We start from the raw sequence: 12,200 nt of genomic DNA, 5'->3' as shown, positions 1-12,200 counted from the left end.
CGGGAGTGTGCTGGGGTGTACTGGGGCACGCCGAGGTGTGCTGGGCCGGGTTGGAGTGTGCTGGGATATATTGGGGTGTGCTGGGATGAGCTGGGGTGTGCTGGGATGTACTGGGATGAGCCGGGGTGTGCTGGGATGTCCTGGAGTGTATCAGGGTGTGCTGGGAAGAGCTGAGGTACATGGCAGAGGGGGGTCTGTGTGTGCCATGGGGAGAGCTGGAATGCCCTGTCAGAGATGCCACCACCATGGGATGGGACATGGAAGCTCCCCCCAGCTCCTCCCGAACCCCGGTGCTGCTGCCAGGGGCCTGGAAAAGAAGAAACCTCTGTGACCTATGTGGGGGGTGATCTTATCTCCGGTCCCTCTCAAACTGAGAGGGACTGAGGGATGTATATGTCCCAGGAACACGGTCCTGGGGCTCCCAGAAACATATATGTCCCAGGAACATGGTCCTGGGGCCATTCTGGTGTTACCCTGCCTTGGGCTGCAGGAGAGGCAGGAGCTTCAAGGGCTGTGGTGTCTCCCTGCAGAAAACGACCCCCCGGGAGCGGACGGCCACCTCCAAGTCACGCGGGGAGAAGTCCCGGCCACCCACCGTCCCTGTCACCCGAGCCGACATTGTCCCCGGGCGCCTGCCTGAGGAGGAATGGCTCTCCCTGATCAGGGCTGAGCAGAGGGATGAGGACATCGGGGACATCCTCGCAGAGCTCTTGGGCCGCGTGATGGACGAGTGCTGCAAAGCCTACGTGGCTCAGCAGGTGAGCACGCCCAAGCCCTGCTTTTGGGGCAAGCATGGGTCCCTTGCAGCCCCAGCTCTGTGGCGTGGGACAGGCAGAGGGCACAGGGTGCTGAGTGGGGCAGGGCGGGGGGGCTCAGCCCTGTCTCTGCCCACAGTGCGTGCCCTTCACCGTGGGCCAGGCGCGGGACGCCCTCCTGCAAATCGCCGAGTGGCGCTTCCTGGCACGGGATGAGGGGGAGATGGACACCGATGGAGATGACACCTGGCAGGAGGATGAGGAGCCCAAGCCCTGCACTGCGGACTCCTGGGCGCAGGGCTCCGTTCCTGTCCAGGATACCCATCTGTCCCCATGCCCCGGAGAGGTGAGGCGGACCACAAAACCACGCTGTGGCCCCCAGGCAGCCGAGCTTATCCCTCCCCTGTGTGTGAGTCCAGGGCGAGTGAACCCCATGAGGAAGGGCTGAGCTTGGGCTGCTATGGGGCCATGGGACACCCACTGACACCCCAATCCCAGTGTGTGTGAGGGTCCTCTGGGTGCTGTTGCAGGCTGGGTGCTGTTGCAGGGCACAGCCTGCTCTGAACACCACCTGAGGAGCCGGGGAGTCTGTGCTGTGCAGGGGGGATGTACATGTGGGCAGGGGGGAATGGGGAGCTCTGGCTTGTTCTCTGGGGCTGCACTGGGAGGTGTTTGGTTGTTGCTGGGACGGTTCCCTTCACCGTGGTGCCAAGTGCTGAGCCATTGCCTCTTGTGGGTGAGGAGCAGGACCCACATCACTCCTGCGCACTAAGGGGGCTGGGGCTGCACCCACTGCCAGTGCTGGGCCAGGGGGGCAGCACTGCCAACACTGAGTCACCCCCATCAGGCGCCTTGGCACCCCTGGCCCACACCAGGTCCCCCTTTGTCCCCTCCTGGGCAGGTCTCTGATGTGGAGCCCCCGTACCAGCACAGAAGGCAGGAATCTCCAGAAACATCTGAGCCTGGAGCTCCCCCCATGCAGCCCCTGTTTCCTGGCCAGGTCACCACCAGCAGCACCGTCCTGCCTGAGCCAGGGCCATCCCACCCGGAGATGCTGCAGGACAAGGCGGTCATCGCTACCCAGTCCCCTGAGAGAAAACGTCCCCAGGCCCAGTCCCTGCTGCATCGGCGAGCCCCGCTCAGCCCAGCCAGGCCACCAGCTCCCTGGGGCCCCTCTGAGCCCCCAGGGCAGCCAGAGCAGGGACATCGTCCTGCACCAAAGTCATCCCATGGGGACGTGGAATGGAGCAGTGAGGCGAGGGCCAGCAGCTGCAAGCCACTGCTGTCATCTTCATCCCGCACCAGCATGGAAACGATCCTGCCAGGGAGGCCCCAGCGCAGCACGGGGGTGAAGCAAGAGGGGACTGGTGCCATCTTGGGGGTGCCCAGGCTGAGCCATGGCCGCCGGCCCGAGCACTGGATCAGGCCCCAGGTGGAGGTGCTGGACCCAGGAGCAGAGGCCAAGCCGCTGGCATGTTCCCGGGGTGCCCGCGGGCGCAGCCGGGGACCGGAGCTGGGCAGATCTCAGCTGTCCTGGGGCCTGGCTGCCACGGGGAGGGGACGGCTCCAGCCGGCTCCCCCAGAGTCCCCACAGCCCCCCAGCTCCCTGCCTCGGCAGCTCGGCTCCTTGCTGGACTCTGCTCAGCTGGCCCCCGGCGTGACCATCAGATGGGGCAGCAGCGTGAAGCGTGGGCTCTGCATCCCTGCGCACGGCGAGGAGGAGGAGGAGACAGGGGAGGCCAAGCGGGACCTGAGACCCATCTGCCCCACCGTGCCCTTCCCGGCCATTGCAGCCGGGCAGGTCACAGGTGATGACGAGTGTCAGAGGCAGCACACCCCCCCATCACTGCTCTAGGGCCCCTGGGTGGTGTGCGGGGTTAACCCCCCTACTCGGTGCCAGCCCCCCCTCCTCACTCCCCATCACCCCAGGCAGTCCTGCCTGGCTCCCCACCGTGTCCCACGGTGGCATTTCCCATGACCTGCTCATGACAGCCCCAGTGTGAGGGTGCAGCCAGGCTGGGTCCCCCAGGCTCCCCATGTGCCGTGTCTCCGCTCTGCAGGGCAGCCACCACCCCGGGCAGGAGCCACGGCACTGCGGGAGGCTGGTTGTGCCCTGTGGGCTTCCTTCCCCTTGCACCCCAGGGAGCAGACCCGCCTGTTTGGCTCTTGATCCCGGAGCTCATCCGCTGGGAAACCAGCTCCAGCAGTTCCATGGCTGGGTGCCCGGCTGGGTGCTGCCCTTGCTCTGCAGCTCAGCGCAGCGCCTGGATGCTCAAGCTCCTGGAGAGACCTCCTGTCCTGGGTGGGCTCTTCACCCACGGCTTCTGGCACGTTTCCCACCTGATCCTCCATCCCCACAAGTTACCACAGCAAGTGCCAGAGCTGGCGAAGGGCAGGGCAGGCTCTCTTGGCTGCCCGGTGAGGCTGGGAGCTCGATGCCCTTTGCAAGCCCTGCTAGAAGTAAAATAAAGAGGTTTCTGTCACTCAGCTTTCAGCCTCTGTTGAAGAACAGCCGTGCCGCTGTCACACCTCTGAGCCGGTGAGTTTCTATGCTGGAGCATGGGGCTGGGAGCAAAGTCCACAGCCACCCACAGAGCCACCATCCCTGCCACTGCCCAGTGCCACCTGTGGGGATGGACTGGAGTGGCCAAATGGCTGCTGACACCTCAACCTTCACAGATCCCCGCTGCTGCTGGAGAGGAGGCGAGGAAGCAATGGTCGCCAGCAAGATGTGAAGCAAAGCTCGTGGGAGCTGGGGCACGCTGTGCTTTGGGGCTACCCACCAGCACACTGCCCAGGCAGGCAGCACCCAGTATGGTCACACGTCACATCACAGCCTGCAGGACATTTTTCAGCTTGTAATCATGTGCAGCCACATACCCTGCAGCTGATTTGCCACCAAAAAAAGAAATGGAAGGGATTTAGCGGGGTGTGGCTGTGTGACCTGTGTGGCTTTAATGCATGAACTTTCCCTGGGTTTTTGCCACTGCCCAGTGTCCCCGGGCTGCAGCAGGTCCCTGTCCTCGGAGGCACGGCTGCCTCCAAGCCACTCTGCCTGTGCAGCCCAGCCTGGCTGTGGCCCCAGCGGGTGGCCCCAGCTCTGCTCCCTGCACCCCAAGCCACCAGAGCTGGTGGGGCCAAGCCACCACAGGACTGTTTGCCAGCTCCAATAGTGCTCTGGCTGCGCAATCACCCCATTTTTTTTTTTTTTTTCTGTAAAGAACCCATTTTTGGCTGTGATAGCGTGGGGTGATGGTCAGGGACAGCTGAGCTCAGGGACAGCTCATCCAGGGCAGGAGCCAGGGAAATACTGGAGGCATTCAAGGCCGTGTGGCCAGGGAACGGCGGCAGCTTAGAGTCATAGAATCATTTAGGCTGGAAAAGACCCTTAAGATTATAGAGTCCACCCGTAGCTTGGGGCCAGTGGTGTTCAACCAGTATCAGAATCTCAGAGGCTGTGGGAGCCCCAGGAAAGCTGGGTCCATTCCTGGGTTGAGCTGCTGAAATCCCCGGAAGGGGCTGGCTGGGACCGTGCCCGGGGAAGGGCCATGCCTGTGTCCCTAGGCTGCCAGTCTGGTCAGGAGGATGAGGACCTTGAGTCAGGGCTGCTTTGGCAGGATCAGGGTGGGCAGGGGACTGGCTGGACACCCACCCCACTGTGCAGCCACCCCCAGGCTGCAGCCCCCTCCATCTCCCCATGTGCTTCGGGTGCAGCACGACACCCCAGAGCCCCTTGCTGGGGCTGCCCCCCTGCCTCATAAACCGCTCCAGCAGGTCCCTGCTCCTGCACATGGGTGAGTGTAGCAGGACAGCATGGTCCCTGTGCAGCAGGACAGGGACCTTGAGGCTGCCTGGTGGGCATCACCCCTTCTGCAGCAGCTGGCCTTGGGACTGGCAGGGGGCTCCCTGGCCAGCACGGGCAAGCAGCCCTGCAGTGGCACAAGGGATGCAGGGCTCAGCCTCCTGCCTGCTCTGTCCCTCCCTGGGTAGATAGCCCAGCGAGCCGCTCTCTTGATGGCTTGGGGAGCGGGAGGGGACTTTCCTGGCCAGGGTTGCTGGGCTGGGCGAAGCTCCTCGGCTGACCTCCAGCCACAGCTGGACTCTGTCCCCCAGCCACACCCCGGTATCCCAGCCAGCCAGACCCTGCGCCCCAGCCATGGAGCTGCCGAGCGCCTGCAGCCACCCGTGCTGGTTCCTGCTCACACTGCTCCTGGGGCTGCTCCTCTGGGCCAGGAGGAGACGCGCCTGGGATCCCCGCAAGTGTCCCACCGACCTGACTGGCAAGACGGTGATTGTCACCGGAGCCAACAGTGGTGAGCGGGGAGCGGTGGCATGGGCTGCAGAGGTCGGGGTGGGGCTGTGTGTGTGTGTGTGTGAAGGACCACGGCGCCGGGGAGATGCAGGACATGGGATAAGGCTGTGGGTCCTGTCTGGACATTGGATCCAGCCATCCTTCTCTTGTGTACCTGGAGCAAGTGGCAGCTCCCTGCTTCCCAGGGGTGGAGCAGGGGCTGGGGGCATGTGTGTGGGTGATGGCACGACAGCATGATGCTGTGGGGCGGTCCACAGGGAACACGGGTCCCCCTTCTTCAGCTGCCAAACCCCAGCCCCTGTGTCAGTGGAGAAAAAGGCTGCAGGAGCAGCCAGTGGCTGGTCCCTGGGCGTGCACGATGTGCTCCCAGCACCCGGTGCCCACCATATGCTCACACCAGGTGCCCTGGCATCCTCTGCTCCACACTGACCACTGCACTGCATGCTCAGGAGCCAGCTCCCGGCTGGCATCCTCCACCCAGGAGCAGCTCTGCCTTGCTGGACTCTCGGCAGCTCCGTGCCCGCAAGCCTGGCCCAGCCTCTGCAGCTGGACTCTGCCCCAACTGGGTTAATGACTGACAGCCCAGGACACCGTGCTGTCAGCCACCACAGGCACCACGCTGTGCCAGAGATGGAGCTGCGTGCCAGGGATGGGGCTGCTGCTCCAACCCACATCCTGCTGCAAAGCATGGGATTGGATCTGGCACAGCTGGGGGCAGTGGGACCTGTGGGACTGGGGGCTCGGGGGGAGCATGTGTCAGGGTTGGGGTGTCCCTTTGTGGGGACAGGGTGGCCCCACATGTGCTGGGTGTCCCTCCCCGGTGCTTGTTGTTTCCCACCGTGTGGGAGCATCGATGTGGAGCGGTGCTGGCATCTGGGTGGGTTTGGTGGCTGTGGCAGCTGTTCTGCCCATGTGGCTGGGGTTGAGCCACAGACTGAGCTGCAGTGACCTGCCACCACCAGCTCCTTCCCGCACCTTGCAGTGGTTGTCCTGCCCTCTCCCCATCCCCACACAGCCACACTGTGCTCACTCTGGCCCCACTGACACCCCAGCTCCAGCGCTGGGGCACCCTGGGTTTGGCACTGGGCTCTTGGCAGTGGCTGAATTGACTGGGACAGGGTCTCCCTCCATCATCCTCTCTGGGCTGCCTGGACCCTGGGGATGGGGACACTTGACCCTCAGGGACCCCTTGCTGTGGGGACCTGGTGGGGACCAGCCCACGCTCACTCCGTGTGCTGCAGGGATCGGCAAGTGTGTGGCCCTGGACCTGGCCCGCAGGAACGCCCGCACCATCCTGGCATGCCGGAATCGGGAGCAGGGCCAGGCAGCAGTGGAGGAGATCCGGGCGGCCACCGGCAACCCTGCGGTGCTGCTGCGGCTGGTGGACACCAGCTCACTGGCCTCCGTGCGTGCCTTTGCCCAGGCCGTGCTGCGGGAGGAGAAGCGGCTGGACGTGCTGGTGAACAACGCTGGCCTCAGCGGTACGCACTGGGCTCAGGTGTCCACCACTCCTGTCCTGGCCCTGGTTGGAGCCCACCTCCTGGTCCCACTGTGGTGGATGATGCCTGCCCGGTTCCTGGCCCCATGGTGCCTTGTGCTCCCCTCTTCCAGGGCTGCCCTTCACCATCACACCGGAGGGACTGGAGAAGACCTTCGCCACCAACTACCTGGGCCCGTTCCTGCTCACCAACCTGCTGCTGGGTGAGTGAGGGGGCTGCCAGGGGGTGGGGAGGTCTGGGGCACCCCTCCCCGCTCACCTCCCATGCTCTTTGCAGACCTCCTGAAGGCGTCGGCGCCCGCCCGCATCGTCAACGTCTCGTCCTTCCGGCACAGCGTGGGCACCGCCGATGGCCGCTACCTCACCGGGCAGGAGCGGCTGGGCAGCTCCGCCACCTACAACAGCACCAAGCTGATGAACGTCCTCTTCACCGCCGAGCTGGCGCGGCGCCTGCAGGGCACAGGTGGGTGCCATACTGTGCCTCGCCATGCCGTGCCAAGCAGCCCCCGGGGAGGGCTGCCTCCCGGTGCCACCTGCCCGTCCCAACCACCCCACGCTGCTGTGCCACAGCACAGGGGCCGCACGATGGGGCTGAGGGGGTCTTGGCCCTGGCAGAAACTCCCCAGGACCACCCACGTCCCCCACGGCTGGGAGAACCCTGGCCAGACGTGGCCGCATCCCCTGGGGTCACCCTGGCGCCGAGAGCACGGAGGAGCCCCAGCTCGGAAGCCGGGTTTGGGGCTGCTCCTGCTGCTCCAGGGGGGATTCAGACCCCAGAGGCAGGGACTGGGGCAGGGCCCTGCCCGCACCGGGGTCCCTGTGTCCCCCAGCCCCATCTCCCGGTGCGGTGCTGATGGTGTGGCTTGGCAGGGGTGATCGCCAATGCTCTGAGCCCCGGTGTGGTGAGCACCAGCATCATGCGCCACTTCGGCTGGGCCATGCGGACACTCTTCATCCTCATCCGCCCCTTCATAAAGGTGAGCAGGGGCAGGCGGCAGGACCCCATCCTGCCCAGACACCTCTCCCCCTCCCCAATCCCCAAGGGGCGGCCGGGCTCCTTCCTCACCCCTCTGTGCCCGTCAGTCCGCGGAGCAGGGGGCCATCAGCACAATTTACTGCGCTGTCTCAGAAGAGGTCTCAGGCATCACGGGCAAGTACTTCGACAGCGACTGCAGGCTGACTCTGCCCTCCATGGCCGCCCGCGACGCCGGCCTCGCTCGCAAGCTCTGGGAGGAGTCCGAGCGGCTGACGGGGCTCACCGATGGCCCCCAGCACTGAGCCAGCAGCAGCTCTGTGTCAGGGACGTGGCAGTGGCTGTGCCACCCGGTGCTGCCAGCTGCCAAGCCGGGGTTCCCTGTGGCTCCCCAGGACGTGGGGACAGATGCTGCCAGGGGGACACCAGAGTGGGCACCATGCAGGTGTGGGGTAGCCAGCAAGGGGAGTTGCACCAGCCCCAGCAGTGCCGGGACACCCAAGTGCAGCAGAAGGGGGTCGCCTCACATGTGCCAGCCCCTTCCCAAAAGGGAGAGCGGCCATGGGGCACAGCCATGCCAGGGCATGGATCGTGCCACCATCTGCGATGTAACTCCTTTATTAAAAAGCCCTGTACAGCCAGTGCCAGCTACTCCCAGGTGATGTCCAGGTCCAGCTGCTGCTTCCGCACCGCTTGTAGGAAGCCATCGTAGTCCCGCCGGTGGATGTCCCGGCAGTGGGACAGGTCCAGGCGGCGCAGGCAGCCCTCGGAGGCCAGCAGCAGCCGCACGGTCCGGCTGGACACCCAGCTCTCGGCCAGCGAGAGCTCCTGCAGCTTGAGCAGGGGCGGCCCCGGCGCCGCCAGCACCGTCTCAAACACCGAGTCCAACGGGAAGGGGATGCCGAGCAGGCGGAGGGTCTGCAGGCATGGGGCATGGCTCAGCAGCGAGGCCAGCGTGGCACGCAGTGCCAGCCCATGCCCAGCTGGGAAGGCACCGGTGGTGCTGCTCAGGGTCAGGGAGAAGCTCTGGAGCTGGGGGAGGCTGTGGGGAAGCAGGTCGGTGTCCCAGCGGGATGGCTCGGCCGGGGTCTCCCCATTGAGGTCAGTGTCCGTCGGGGGGTGCAGCTCGGCGCTGAAGGCCTGCAGGCTGGGGCAGCTGGCGAGCAGGGCGGCCAGGGAGAGCTCATCCGGGCAGCAGAAGCCGTGCAGGGCCAGGGTCTGCAGGCGGGGGCCCAGGCTCCGTGCCAGCGGCAGCACCTCCGCCAACACCCGGCCCTGCCGCCCGGTACAGCCCAGGGTCAGCCGGGCCAAGTGACCCCAGCCCAGCAGCTCCCAGCCACCCACTGGGCCCGGGCCATCCCCTAGCCACACGCCAGCCTCCTTGACCTGGGGACAGATGGCATGGATGGTGGCCAGGTTGGGCTCCTCCACCTCCTCCACCCGCCGCAGGGGCAGGGTGAGCCGGGGACCCCCTGGGGCAGCCCCCCGCTGCTGTGCCAGCTCCTCCAGTGAGGGAAAGCCTTCGGAGTCGCCCGTGCCACCCAGTTGCCACCCATGGAGGAGGTGAAGAGCGTCCGGCACAGCACCGTGGGCCAGGAACTCCAGGCGTGGCAGGGCCAGCAGCAGGAAGGCCAGTGCCGCCACCATGCCACTGTCCCCTGAAGGCTCCAGACCATGGGCCAGCAGGATGCGGAGCACGGGACAGCAAAGGGACTGTGCCAGTGGGTCGTAGGCCAGGTACCGCAGGGCACGCGGGGACACCTTCTTGCAGTGGGACACGTCCAGCTCCTGCAGGTGCCGGCAGCAGGAGCCCACGGCTGAGAGCACCTGGACGTTGGCCTGCGTCTCCGCCAGCCCCAGCCGGATCAGCTGCGGCAGCCCCTCTGCCAGGTCCACCAGCACATCCGCCGACAGCCGGCTGCAGCCATGCAGGTCCAGGGAGCTCAGGTTCTGCCACCAGCACATAGAAGCCCCCTCAGCAAGGTGGGGTGGAGGGGACGCCGACACCTCTCTGCTCCCCCTGCACCCACCCACGGGGAGTGGGCATCCCCATTCCTGCTCACCCAGCCCTACAGAGGGTGGGAATCCCCTGCCCCACTCACCCAGTCCCACAGAGGGTGGGAATCCCCTGCCCCACTCACCCAGTCCCACAGAGGGTGGGAACCCCCTGCCCCACTCACCCAGTCCCACAGAGGGTGGGAATCCCCTGCCCCACTCACCCAGCCCCACGGAGGGTGGGCATCCCCATTCTTGCTCACCCAGCCCCATGGAGGGTGGGTGTCCCCATTCCTGCTCACCCAGCCCCATGGAGGGTGGGCGTCCCCAGCCCGCTGACCTTGCAGCGCAGAGTGACGAGCTGGCCGATGGCGTTGCTGGCGAGGCTGGGGCAGGGCCGCAGGCTCAGCTCCCGCAGGTGAGGCACCAGGAGCAGGTGGAGCGCTGCCCGCGTCAGGCGCCGGCTCTCGCCCAGCAGCCGGATCAGGTCCTGCACCAAGCTGCCAGCTGCGGGGGGGGACACACCACTGTTACGGGGCTCAGCGAGACAGCCCCAGCACCGCTCAACCCATTCTCCTTGCCCACATGGAGGGGGTCCCCGGACCCCGTGCCTCACCCAGGTCGTTAAAGGGGCCCATGACGAAGCGGAACTGGTACTCATCCAGGTAGTTGTCGCTGTAGTCCTTCACCCAGATGCTCTGCATGTGCCGGGCCAGGCTCTGCAGGCAGAGGCTGCCCAGCGTTGGCACCTCCTTCCTTCTGGGCATCTGGCTGCTGTGGGGGAAAGGGACGGTTGGGCACCGTGTGCTCGGGTTGGAGCTGCCCACAGACTCCAGCACACACTGCAACTTGTCAGGGCCCAGCTTTATTTTGGGTGCGCTTTAACCATTTCTGCAAAATCAGTTAAGAAAGTTCTGCCTTAGTGCGTGTGGCCTCACACCAGTCTGGTCTGGCTTGCCTGAGGAAAGCGAGCTTTTTGGTCCTGGTTTCGGTTTTGCTTGGCTTTGTGCACTGGCGCTGTGGTTTCCCCCATCAGGCAACCCCAACATGACCAGAGAGGACTAACCAGCACGGTTCCCTGCGGCACAGCACACCCCGGACCCGCCGGCAGAGAGGAGAAGGGAGAATGACAAATAAACTACCCCAGCAGCCCCTCGCCCAGGGGGACACCCCAAACCTTGCCACCTTCTGGCAGGCAGGTTGGGCACCAGAGGCCAGCTGTGGCAGCACTGAGGACGGGAGAGGACGGTGCTGGGAAGCTGGAGAGAAGCGTTAATCACAGTGTGTAATTGAGACTGGTAACGCTTGGGTAATCACACTGTGTTAGAGCCCCTTGTTTCCTGCCTAATTGCAGGGACACTTTCTCAATGAGATGACTAAAACATCCGCCAGACTAACACTGAATCCCAGTTCCTGGATCTGTTAACGTGGGACACACCCCAGTATAGCCCAGTGGGCTGGGGAGAGGTTTACTGGGATGGGGAGGGCTTTGGAAGTCCTAGCAACTGGAGAAAGGGACGCATCAGCCCTACCTGTGGGGGTGCTGGGGACCGGGAGAAGACCCTCCTGGAAGCTGCCTCTGGGCACACAGTGGGTGAAAACAGCCGGCACAGATAGACCACGGGCAAACTGTGACACGGGTGGGCACCGCTAGGGCAGGGGACATCTCACACTGTCACCGGAGACCCGGACACAGCCTCCCGGCCGGCAAACTGTGCCAGCTTCGTGTGCCACAGGGGTGGAAAACTAGCCACGCTGGCGGGTTCAAAGTGTCGTGACCAGCGGGACACGGGCTGTCACTGCGGGGATCGGTACCGGGGCTGGTCCCCGCCAGCCCAACGCCCACTTCAGGCGCCGGCCTGGCCCTGCTCGGGGGCACAGACCCCCAGGGCCCCGCCACACCGCGGGGATCGCCTGCCCCCCAGCCCAGCTCCCCCCTTTCCCCCCACCGCGCTGGGGACGGGGTGCTGCTCCTGGCCCTGGGCTGCCCCAAGCACCGGGCCCGGGCCCCGACCCACCGGGGAACGGAGCGTGGGGGGCGTCCTCATGGCAACAGACCCGGTACGCTCCCGGGACCCGCCCCCCCGGTCCCTACCGGGGTCCGGGCCTGGGCCGCTGCCGGGCCGGCAGCACTTACCGGGGGCTCCGCGTCTCTTCCCGCTTCTCCTTCCTCCTTCTCCCTCCCGGCCCGGCCCGGCCCCACCTCCCCGGCGGGCGGGACCCGGCCCCACCATTATAGACACCGGCGGCCCCCGCCCTGCCGGGAACAAGACGCCCTCTCCCCCGCGGCTAGGCCGCCCCGCTCGCTGCCGTCCGGCGCGGCCAAATCCCCTGCAGCTGCCCGGGCAGAGCCGCTCCGCCGCCCCGCCGCCCTCCTGTCCCTTCTCCCCCGCCATAGCCTGCCCGCCCGTCCGCGCCCGTCCGGCTTCGCTCCCCTCACTGCGCATGCGCGCCGCCCGCAGGCCCCTTCCGCCCTTCTGGCCCCTGAGGGCCGTCCACAGCCATGCCTGACACCAAGCTCGGCCGGCGGCGGGGCCGGGCGGTGCGGCGGCGCGGCGGGCAGCCCGAAGGGGCCTAGCGGGGGGTCCTCGCTGACGGGCGGGGGCCGCTGGCTTCCGAGAGCGGGGTCCGGTGAGCGGCGCTGGGGAGCGGCCGGGCGGCAGGTAC

General features: G+C 66.1%; 4 protein-coding genes across 6 annotated transcripts in view; 3 read left to right on the top strand and 1 right to left on the bottom strand.

Annotated features, from left to right (window-relative positions):
• Positions 1–85: 85 nt before the first annotated feature.
• LOC106888900 (chromosome unknown open reading frame, human C2orf81) lies at positions 86–3,516 on the top strand. The gene is made up of 4 exons (XM_014943433.1): positions 86–758; positions 895–1,101; positions 1,657–3,294; positions 3,435–3,516. The coding sequence occupies exons 1-3, from the start codon at positions 447–449 to the stop codon at positions 2,608–2,610; spliced, it is 1,473 nt and encodes a 490-aa protein (XP_014798919.1). The 5' UTR covers positions 86–446; the 3' UTR covers positions 2,611–3,294; positions 3,435–3,516.
• Positions 3,517–4,911: 1,395 nt separating this feature from the next.
• LOC106888550 (retinol dehydrogenase 12) lies at positions 4,912–8,179 on the top strand. Its single transcript, XM_014942836.1, has 6 exons — positions 4,912–5,068; positions 6,309–6,548; positions 6,679–6,768; positions 6,843–7,028; positions 7,436–7,542; positions 7,649–8,179. Exons 1-6 carry the CDS (start codon positions 4,912–4,914, stop codon positions 7,841–7,843), a joined length of 975 nt encoding a protein of 324 aa, XP_014798322.1. The 3' UTR covers positions 7,844–8,179.
• Positions 8,141–11,876, bottom strand: LOC106888759. Of its 2 annotated transcripts, none has more exons than XM_014943209.1 (4): positions 11,671–11,876; positions 10,150–10,307; positions 9,874–10,040; positions 8,141–9,488 (listed from the first exon to the last, which is right to left on the bottom strand). In XM_014943209.1, exons 2-4 carry the CDS (start codon positions 10,298–10,300, stop codon positions 8,187–8,189), a joined length of 1,620 nt encoding a protein of 539 aa, XP_014798695.1. In that variant the 5' UTR covers positions 10,301–10,307; positions 11,671–11,876; the 3' UTR covers positions 8,141–8,186. The 2 variants fall into 2 exon arrangements, with proteins under 2 accessions (XP_014798695.1, XP_014798706.1); XM_014943220.1 differs by having other exon boundaries at positions 10,150–10,304.
• Positions 11,877–12,097: 221 nt separating this feature from the next.
• DCTN1 (dynactin subunit 1) overlaps positions 12,098–12,200 on the top strand; it is a 78,771-nt gene continuing 78,668 nt past the window's right edge. The window contains exon 1 of one of the 2 annotated variants that reach the window (XM_014943910.1): positions 12,098–12,196. The gene's annotated coding sequence lies outside the window, so the exon portion shown is untranslated. The remainder of the gene's footprint in view (positions 12,197–12,200) is intronic. The other variant, XM_014943919.1, reaches the window with a different exon arrangement.

The sequence above is a fragment of the Calidris pugnax genome, unplaced genomic scaffold (genome assembly GCF_001431845.1).
Source record: "Calidris pugnax isolate Ruff unplaced genomic scaffold, ASM143184v1 scaffold15, whole genome shotgun sequence".
Taxonomy (NCBI): domain Eukaryota; kingdom Metazoa; phylum Chordata; class Aves; order Charadriiformes; family Scolopacidae; genus Calidris; species Calidris pugnax.
Note: the sequence above shows the minus strand (reverse complement) of the source record. Positions and strands in the feature narration are given on the sequence as shown.

Excerpts from the sequence above, each read along its gene's own strand:
- LOC106888900 (XM_014943433.1), top strand. The coding sequence starts at position 447 with ATGGTCCTGGGGCCATTCTGGTGTTACCCTGCCTTGGGCTGCAGGAGA. Across the intron at positions 759-894 it reads AAGCCTACGTGGCTCAGCAG|TGCGTGCCCTTCACCGTGGG; the intron begins GTGAGCACGCCC and ends CTCTGCCCACAG. Across the intron at positions 1,102-1,656 it reads TGTCCCCATGCCCCGGAGAG|GTCTCTGATGTGGAGCCCCC; the intron begins GTGAGGCGGACC and ends CCTCCTGGGCAG.
- LOC106888550 (XM_014942836.1), top strand. The coding sequence starts at position 4,912 with ATGGAGCTGCCGAGCGCCTGCAGCCACCCGTGCTGGTTCCTGCTCACA. Across the intron at positions 6,549-6,678 it reads GAACAACGCTGGCCTCAGCG|GGCTGCCCTTCACCATCACA; the intron begins GTACGCACTGGG and ends CCCCTCTTCCAG. Across the intron at positions 7,029-7,435 it reads GCGGCGCCTGCAGGGCACAG|GGGTGATCGCCAATGCTCTG; the intron begins GTGGGTGCCATA and ends GTGGCTTGGCAG.
- LOC106888759 (XM_014943209.1), bottom strand. The coding sequence starts at position 10,300 with ATGCCCAGAAGGAAGGAGGTGCCAACGCTGGGCAGCCTCTGCCTGCAG. Across the intron at positions 10,041-10,149 it reads GGGCCCCTTTAACGACCTGG|CTGGCAGCTTGGTGCAGGAC; the intron begins GTGAGGCACGGG and ends CCCCCCCCGCAG. Across the intron at positions 9,489-9,873 it reads TCGTCACTCTGCGCTGCAAG|AACCTGAGCTCCCTGGACCT; the intron begins GTCAGCGGGCTG and ends TGCTGGTGGCAG.